This window comes from Corylus avellana, chromosome ca3, assembly GCF_901000735.1.
Source record: "Corylus avellana chromosome ca3, CavTom2PMs-1.0".
In the NCBI taxonomy this organism is placed as follows: Eukaryota; Viridiplantae; Streptophyta; class Magnoliopsida; order Fagales; family Betulaceae; genus Corylus; species Corylus avellana.
This window is the reverse complement of record NC_081543.1, coordinates 14,329,995-14,339,291: the sequence shown is the minus strand read 5'-3', so window position 1 is coordinate 14,339,291 and position 9,297 is coordinate 14,329,995. Positions and strand designations below refer to the sequence as shown.

Below are 9,297 nucleotides of genomic sequence, written 5' to 3'. Positions count from 1 at the left end.
CCCGGGCAGGTCCAGGTCAAGTCCCAGGCAGGTCCCAGCGGGGTCCCGTTGAAGTCTCTGTGGGTCCCGGTCAACTCTCGGGCAGGTCCTGGGCAAGTCCTGAGAGGGTCCCGGGCAGGTTCAGTAAAGTCCCGGGCAGGTCCCGGTCAAGTCCCGAACAAGTCCCAGTCACGTCCTAGTCAAGTCCCGGTTAAGTTCTGGGTGGGTCCCGGTCAGGTCCCGGGTGGGTCCCGGTCAAGTCCTAGGCGAGTCTCGGGCAAGTCCCAAGTGGGGTCCGGGTCCAGTCCTGGTTAGGTCCATGGCGAGTCCCGAGAGGGTCCCGGGCAGGTCTTGGTCAAGCCCCGGCGGGGTCTCAGTCAAGTCCCAGGCAAGTGCCGGTTAGGTCCCGGTCAAGTCCTGGCGGGGTTTCGGTCAAGTCACAGGTAGGTCCCAGCGTGGTCCCGGCGAGGTCCCGAGTAGGTCTCAGGCGGGTCCCGATCAAGTTCTGGTCAAGTCCCGATCAAGTCCCAGTCAGGTCCTAACGGGGTCCCGGGCAGATCCCGGTCAAGTCTCGGGTGGGCCCCAGTCAAGTCCAGGGCAGGTTCCGATCGGGTCTCAGGCGGGTCTTGGGCTGGTTTGGGCGGGTCCCGTTCAAGTCTGGTTAGGTTCCAGGCAAGTCCTAGCGCGGTCCCGAGCAGGTTCTGGGCAAGTCTCGGTCAAGTCTCGGCGAGGTTCTGGGCAGGTTTTGGCAATGTCCATCGATTTAAGAATGAGATGCTCACAGTCGGAAAATGGTTTATTATTTTTAAAATCATACGCCATTTTTCGAAAATTAAAGAAGAATTTTCGGTCAAAAGGAAAATATTTTCCGTTGACCACTATTTTACGTCGAAGTAAATACCGTAAAATGCAGAAATCGTTTTTTGGAAACCATTTTATGTCGAAATAAACGAAGCCTTAAAGTCGGGTAAAATAAATTTGCTGGTGGTTAAGATAAGATCCGAAGAATATTCTTATTCTTAATCTTATTGAGAATATAATACTTTTTTTAATAAGAATAAGAATATAAGTTACTTAAGAATAAAATCCGAAGAACATACACAATATAATTCTCTAGACTACAAAAATCCTACTGGCTATACAAGCAATATGAGTTGTTGTTAATACTATACTTGCCTATTATTAATTATTAGTACATACAAGCAATATGGTATCCTTGAATTAATAAAGGCTAATTTAAATAATGAAACAACGAGATAAAACATACCAGGAATATAAGAATGATTAACATGCATGAGATAGAGTTATATGTTATCTGGTTTTGCTTTTCCTTCATTCTTTTTAGCTGGTTTTACTTTTCCTTCATTCTTTTTACCTTTAACGTACATCTATGGGCTTGTGAAGGATATGATAGGATTCCTTCTTTATCCAATAGAATGGAAGGCATTTAGGGAAGAGGGTTAGCACATCATAGCTTCTTTAGGAGCTTCAACTTTTTTTAAAAAAAATCAAAATCGTCCGACATGGTGAGTACATTAATCGATGAGGATTTTGGCCTTTTGTTGTAGTTTATTACTTCATTCTATGTTCTCATGGCAGTGGGTGAGTGTGGACCCCGTTGGCGGCTAAAAGGAGACACTGCCCAATTGACTTCATTGAATGTATATAATAGCAGCTCTAGCAGGTCAAGCACCGCTTTCATAAACAAGGAGCGAGCAATTCTTTTCTGGTTTTGGCTTTTGGGTTTTAATTAACTGCAGAAATTTTCTTGGAGCTGAGAGGATTTTCTCGAACCTGAAAAAGGTTGAGAAAATGCCAAGAAGTGGGGAGGCAGTAAATGTTCTGGTTGCTCTCACAGTGATCTTTGCTTTCATTTATGTCTGCATTGATAGTGATGTACGTACATATCTATATATATCCAGATCCCTATATATATATATATATATATATGAATGTGTATGAATTATGGTCATGTTTTTATAATAATGAACTAATTATGATTAATATTTATGGGTTGATATCAAATGCAGGTTCTAGATGAGATTCTCCATGGGATACTTGATTTTTGTGCGGTTGCCATTTTAATTGTGCTTTTGGTGGTTCTTGTTCTCCACTCACAGGAGCATACTTTTCTTCATTTGAGGCATCGATTATATCATGGATTTGCGAGTGTGCAGGTAATTATTCAGCAATTTGATATATACAATCAGATTTCACTTTCAATATGTGATTAGGCGATCATTTAATCGTATGTAATTAATCCAACTTTGAAATTCTCCCAATATTGACCTTAAGTAATTACACCAATTTCCTTAATTGTCTCAATGAGTGAATAAGTGTTTCCTTAATTGTCACAATTAATTTGCATTAAAAAAAAAACAATTAATTTAAAATATCACCAAAATTAATCCAAGCATAAAATCAAACAAACACAAGAATTTTGGTGATGAAATAGAAATCTTTTGAACAACTCTTCAAAAGTACAAGACAGTCAAACCTAGAAATTTTTTTTACTACAGAAGATTAAATTACAATCAGTTTATACTTACAAAATTATCTTTGTTGTAAAAACTTGATTTGTACCCCCAACAAATTAATGACTTGTTTGATTCCTACCACAGTAACTCCAAAACTCTGGCCAATCTTGTTTAAACGGAAGCTACAAACACTTAATTAATATAAGGCATTAATATCAAGTTAACAATATTAATCACTTCATTAATCCATCTTATGTGCATATTACAAAGACTAAAATCGCAGGTTCAGATCAATTCTGGCATGAGGGAAATTTTGGGCCCTAGGCCACGCCATTCTCATTCTCATTGTCATTGTCATTGTCATACCATAAATGAAGCAACCTCTGGTTTCATGGTTCAAAAGCTGAAACATGATGTGCTGAAACGAATCTATGATGGGGTTTATCAAGTAAATGTAGAGAACATAGGCAATATCATATATAAGGTTGCTCCACGGGATGATTCAGCGAGTAGAGAATCACACAATTTGGCAATTGCATGCTCCAATGAGTTTGTATTGAAGAATCTTTACCATTTCAATCCCAACTGCACCCATGTTTGCTATGTAATGGAGCACTACGATCAAAATTTCCAACAGTGGTTGCAAGAGAATGCTCTCTTGGATCATCAAGGCAGAAATCTGAATCCAGAGTTTCTTCAAATTCTTAGGTAAACTAAACTACATTTGAATTCTTTGTCTAGCTTCTTCAAAACCAGATTAATTAATTTTAGATTTTTAATTAACCTTCTTCATCTAATTTAAACTATATATGTGGTTATAGGGATGTTTTGAGGGGCATTGATTATCTTCATCATGTAAAAAAAAGATGTCATGGCAATTTAAGTGTACTGTTAAATGTTGTGATTGTGAATGGTCGGGCCAAGATTACAGGAATGGCAAATGCTGTCCCAAAGAAAAATCTAGGTGGTTGTCGGGATTATTCGGACCTGTCTTCAATTGTTGAGCGTTGCTTTGAAACCAAACAACAAACCATTCCAACAGAGCTCCAGTTGTTTCTCCAGTATATTTCAAAAGCAAAACCTAGCCGGTACGTGAATTATATGTATGTATATGTATATTGCAAAATGAGTAAGGCCTACGTCTCGTGTCCTGTGTCCTTATCACACAAAACGCAAGCTAGGAGTATCACATGATCAGTAATTGGAGACACATGACACTTTTCGCTTGCATCCTTTATATACAGACACAGGACACGAACTAGAGCCTTTCATGTGATACTTATATTTCAAAAGCAAAACCTAGCCTGTACGTGAATTATATGTATGTATGCATGTATATTGCAAAATGAATAAGGCCTACGTCTCGTGTCCTGTGTCCTTAACACACAAAACGCAAGCTAGGAGTATCACATCATCAATAATGGGAGACATGTGACACTTTCCGCTTGCATCTTTTATACATAGGACACGAACCATAGCCTTACAAAATAGCTTGTTTTTAATTAACTTCTCAAAATCCTGGTCCAGGTTGCTGAATATCGAGAATCACCCAATTTTTCTATCCCCTTTACAAAGATTGTGCTATAGGGTGACTGCTCATATGTTCTTGTATTTTGGTAATGCCAAAAAGTCCTTTGCCTTGGCATTGAATAAAAGTGAGCTCCATGGACATAAATGGAAGCACAAGGTTAGGACATTTCGTGTGGTACTTAAGTATAAGGGCTTGCCAAGAAAACAAAGGAAAAACTTTCAGTATAACCAGTCTCCGATATCTTTTATGAGGTTTGGCAGAAATGTCGTGGCTCACCTTAAGGACAATTTTAATCGAAATGTAAGTTCGTTAATTAAAGAATTTATGTTTTGGCTTTATGGTTTTGTTTATTTATTTATTTTTTTGTTTTCTGGTGATATATATAAATAGGTGGGGAGTGATCAGAAATTGAGTGCCAAAGATGTTGAGGAAGAGCTTAATGGATACTGGCCTGATTTCATGCCCATCTTACATCAAGTTCTTGTTGAACATGGCCATCTTATGGTTGTACATGATGCGTATGTGACATTAATTATCAAACTCAATTTATTTCTTCTGGCTTGTCAACCAATTAATCAAGTGGATAACTTGCATTAATTCATGATCTTTTGCAGGGTTCTCAAGTGAAACCATTGGGAATTTTCTCACAAATGGATATGAGACAGGTTTGTTGTTGAATGTTAATATACGTACAACTACTTTCACATTACTAATTTTTAAACATTGGAAGCAAAAGTGACAAAGTTGGTAAAACTTTAGGGAAATAAAATGTATTTTTTTCCACTAGTTCTTTCTCATGTGATCCTGATAGTAGTAAATCTGCAGGTGATCGATGTGTTGATTTTCTAGCTATATATGGTATATATGGAAGAGGTGACTACTTCGATCTGGATGTATATGTACAGAAACTACTTTTGAAGCTGTATTCATGTGCTTTTACGTTCGTTTTGCTGGCTTTTGTATATATATATATATATATATGTATTATCACCTGTAAAAAGGACTAATCAATTAAAGAATCAATATGAGATTTTGCACTCATTAATTAGCACTTTTATAATCCACCAACTTAATATGTAGATAATTCATGCATCTTTTCAATGTGGGACTAACGTTTTAGCTATTGTTTTTTGATGAATAAGCAAACTTCATTAAAGCTCAAAGCCAAAACACCAGGTAGCACCAATTTACAAGCCCTGCCGAGAGCAAAACCAAAGCCTCACAGAGACCTATCCACCTAAACTAAGCAAAGACAAATCCTGCAAAAAAAACCAACTAGCCACAACTCCCAAACCAGAGTAGGCCTTACAGAAACAAAACTAAACAATAAAACACCACAAAATCACATCCTGCAGAAAACATTTTATATCAACAAATCTGCAGGTAGAGTCCATAAAGACACTAGGAGAAGATTCTCTCTAGTCTTAGGAAAGTTACCCTTTCCAATTATCCTAGCTCTTACTTCCCAAAGAATTCTCTTCAGCAGCTGATCTTCAGTAAATGGATGTCCAGAATGCTTAATTTCATTCCTAGTGCGCCAAAGATGATAGACAACAGATTCTAACACCAATCGGCATAGAAGACCTTTCAGATTTTTATTCCCCCAAAGACTGATTCCCACCTAAATAATCTCATCCCATTTCACAGAAATAATATTCATACTGCATCTATCCATAAAGAACTTCCAGATACAATAACAAAAACTGCATTCAAAGAAGAGATGCTCTCTACTTTCAATCTTAAATAGTCCGACATACTAATCCATTATGCAGACACAAATAGGCAAGGCACTGCATGCAATTATATTGGAGCAGCAGCAAATAGGAATCAAAGATACTGCACTTATTATCACCATAGGTTCTACATGAACACTGTTGAATGATACCTTAAGTTAACAGTCTTCTTTTTTTATTTTTAAATATTTTTAAGTTCTGAACCTAAAATCTATCCCTCCCCACCTCACTCTACCCCGTTACCATCTAAGCCACTCTTTAGGGGCTTCCCAGAATTTTGCGGCAAAATAAGAGTACAGCACATAAGTTTCTTAAAAACAACAATAACTGGAAAAAAATAAAAGCATGAATGTAGGTTCTACCATCTCACAGTCAAAACCAACCAACCAACCAACCTTTGAATTTATTTTTTTAACAAGGATTGCTTCAATGATTGGTTTGGACTGCCATGTCAACGTTGTGGGATAAAAATGTCATTTCTAGTGTTACTTCTCAAGATAAGGGTCGCTCATTACTGCTTTAATAACCCTTTGAGAACTCTCATATGCTGATAGGACTACAAAAGAAACTGGCAATAAACATGACACCAGTGCTGGTTGCCTAGACTTCTGATGGGCTTTAAGCAACATAAAGCAACCATTTATAGAAATCAGGAGCAGACAAGATGCAGAAACTTGAAGGACTAAACTAATCTCTCATACTCAAAAGTTTATCTACACAAAGATCCTCATTTTCTATAGGAATGTAAAACGAAAAATAATCATTAACCGAAACTGAAAGACCCAAGCAGAGATGTGAACCAAATTTGTCAAACAACTAGAAGTTGCAGCTGATGTAATGAAATCTTTTGATTTGTAAATTAATAAAAAAATTGAAGTTATACAAGCTTCTCTGTTGATTCCTCAATGCTAAGGTTGTTCACTTGAAAATTGCAGTAGCAAGCATATTTTTGCTTCCTCTAACCAGTACAAAACATTTTCACAGAAAATTTCACTTTTCAACCACAAAGCAAAAACATAACTTACATATCTGTGACATGAAATTCACATTTGTGTTCTTTCTCTTTTGCTTTTGAAATCAACTGCTTTGCTTTCCGTAACCAGTACAAAGCACAGTTATACTGTTATATGAAGTACACTTTCCAAGCACAGTGTATAAGACGTAAACCTTACATTTGTGCTGCATGAATCCCTTCATCGTTTTCTTCCATTTCTTTGGTTAAGTGATCATGGTCCTCCTGGTTTGAACCCAGCGGCAATTGTTGGTCTTTTCCTGCATTACTACTGGCACTTTTTAGCAGGGAAAGCTGATCCATCATGATAGCATTCCTTTTATAGTTCCAAACAAGCATGGAAATGTAATCCTGAGGTGAAACCAGACCTTGCTCCCTAATGCAACTCTTTTGCCCCTCCAAAGTTTTTGGATCCTCAAGCCTTATATATTCAAGCAACGCCTTCTCATGATTGGGTTTCCAATTACTTGGAAAAGGGGTGTAATCAGTCTCAGGTACAAGAGACATCCTGGTATATTGAAGCCCATCAATTGACTCAGCGAGACCCATCCTCAGCAAATTATGATACTCAGGTGACTGCCCTTTCTTCTCCTTCAAAGGACGGCCCAGATTTCGAGCACCAATCTTGTACACCTTCGCTCGTGAGCGGAGCTTGTACTTTGCAGCATATAGCTTTGCAAGGGAACCTCTTATGATGTAAGAGCAAAAGTTCACGATTTTCTTCCTGTTGTCGGCATACCTATACCACTCAACCATTGTTGACAAAAACTTGTTCATTTGTGCATTTGTGTGAGCTTGAGTGGCATGAAACATTCTGAAACAAGGTTGTGGGTCTGGATCCCTATCCCCTTTCAGAAAGTTCAACTTCCTGAACTGCTTAATGCATTGTTTCAAGCTTGCTGTGACCGACAAAAGGGTTCCCACACCCTTCTCGCTAATGATCTTCCCACCAGTAGCAGTGTAACGTAGAGTAGGGTACACTACTCTTCGACACAAGACATGGTCAAGAAACATTATACCCTTAGTTATGTGTTCAATAGGAAGGCTCTCATTGTCAAGCTTGAGCATATACTTTTGATCAACAAACTCAATTAACTGCTTTCTCAATGTTGCTACATCCGCTCTAGGTCCCCGAACACCAATCAGAATGTGGCCACCATATCGGATAAAATCCATTTTCCGTGTCTTATCTGGCCCACTTGTTGGCACAAATTCCGGCCAAGACGTGTTCCCATGTTCTGCTTCCCCCTCCGGGCTATTCCATATGACATCACTCTTTGAAGGACGATAAAACTCCTTACTCTTCCCTTCCATCCAGCGGTCTAATTCATCTAGACAAATGTTTGCCAAGAGAGGACTTAGAATCCCACAATGCCCCCAAGAAGGAGTCTTCTCTCCCTCCTCAGGGGCAAACCCAAAAAACGTCTCTAACCAATATGGGTCCGGCTTCGGCTCATCCTCCGCTAACACCCTCTTCTTCTGATACTTCCTCTTCGTCTTTTTCTTCTTCACCCCTTCATCACCAACCTTGGTAGTGATCACTGGCGTAACCAGCGCCGATTTCACCAAATCAATCACCTTCTTATCCCTCACATCCCTCATCAAAGCATTTATCACAAAACCCACCTTCATCCCATCCAAAATCGTACTCAAATCACCCTTTATATACCACAAATATCCCGCGAAACTGCTCCTGATCACCCTCAACACGGTATGTGCATTCCTCCCTGGCCTAAAAGCAAACGACTTTTGCGAGAACCTAGCCTCATAAACCGGCTCCAAAATCATAAACAACACCTCCTGAACTATCTTGTCCTGAAATGGAGCCGGTTGTGAGGTCGTCAAAATCGCCTTAATCTTCCTCTTCGACAACGACCCATAATCGGTCTTATCCTTGGGCGATTTTAAAAAGAAATCCAACCGAGCCCCCCACCTAAACCTATTATCAAGCACCGCATTTCGCAGTGCCAAAAGGTCCTCAAGGGCCGACCTTTCAATCGTGCTCCGGGGCACATACGCCCCGGTCTCATCAGCGGAAACCTTCTGGTACGCCAATACCCACAACTCGAATCGGCGTAAATACGAGCTCAAATTGGTCACTGTCCTATCGGGTTCACGGAAATTCTCTAACCACATTTGGCAACAAACCGAGACGCCATCTTCCTTCATTAGGGTGGACGGGTCGTTGGGGTCGGGTTCGGGTGGGCGCCGAGTGAACGAAAATTGGCGAAAGAAGGCGAACCCTCCATTGGGTTCACGGTTTAAGGGATTGGAGTAAAGGAAGGTGGAGGTGGTGCGTGTAGAGTTGGAATTTGCGAGAATACGGTGAGTGAAGATGGAAAAAATGGTCCGACGCATCTGGGGTTGGTTTCTTCGGTGGGGTTATGTCATTTTTTTTTCTCAAGAGTGAAAATGGAAATTCAGTGGAGAGAGTAAAAGGGGTTTGAGAGCTTACTTGGTGGTCTTCTTGAATCTTGAGGAGGTTGAGAATCGCCGGAGGAGCTTGAGACTTTGAAGTGGAAGAGCTCGGCAAACCCCTTCTGCTAAAACCCTGAAGTAAGTTGG

General features: G+C 39.7%; 2 protein-coding genes across 2 annotated transcripts; one reads left to right on the top strand and one right to left on the bottom strand.

Moving 5' to 3' along the window:
• Positions 1-1,535: 1,535 nt before the first annotated feature.
• Positions 1,536-4,912, top strand: LOC132176194 (uncharacterized). The gene is made up of 8 exons (XM_059588331.1): positions 1,536-1,875; positions 2,010-2,156; positions 2,740-3,164; positions 3,278-3,544; positions 3,984-4,287; positions 4,378-4,505; positions 4,602-4,652; positions 4,813-4,912. Exons 1-7 carry the CDS (start codon positions 1,792-1,794, stop codon positions 4,612-4,614), a joined length of 1,368 nt encoding a protein of 455 aa, XP_059444314.1. The 5' UTR covers positions 1,536-1,791; the 3' UTR covers positions 4,615-4,652; positions 4,813-4,912.
• A 1,638-nt stretch (positions 4,913-6,550) lies between these two features.
• On the bottom strand, positions 6,551-9,297 carry LOC132176204 (nuclear intron maturase 2, mitochondrial). Its single transcript, XM_059588341.1, has one exon. The coding sequence runs from the start codon at positions 9,088-9,090 to the stop codon at positions 6,889-6,891; it is 2,202 nt and encodes a 733-aa protein (XP_059444324.1). The 5' UTR covers positions 9,091-9,297; the 3' UTR covers positions 6,551-6,888.

Coding starts and splice junctions, on each gene's coding strand:
- LOC132176194 (XM_059588331.1), top strand. CDS start 1,792: ATGCCAAGAAGTGGGGAGGCAGTAAATGTTCTGGTTGCTCTCACAGTG. Junction 2,157..2,739: donor ATGGATTTGCGAGTGTGCAG/GTAATTATTCAG, acceptor CTAAAATCGCAG/GTTCAGATCAATTCTGGCAT. Junction 3,165..3,277: donor GAGTTTCTTCAAATTCTTAG/GTAAACTAAACT, acceptor ATGTGGTTATAG/GGATGTTTTGAGGGGCATTG.
- LOC132176204 (XM_059588341.1), bottom strand. CDS start 9,090: ATGCGTCGGACCATTTTTTCCATCTTCACTCACCGTATTCTCGCAAAT.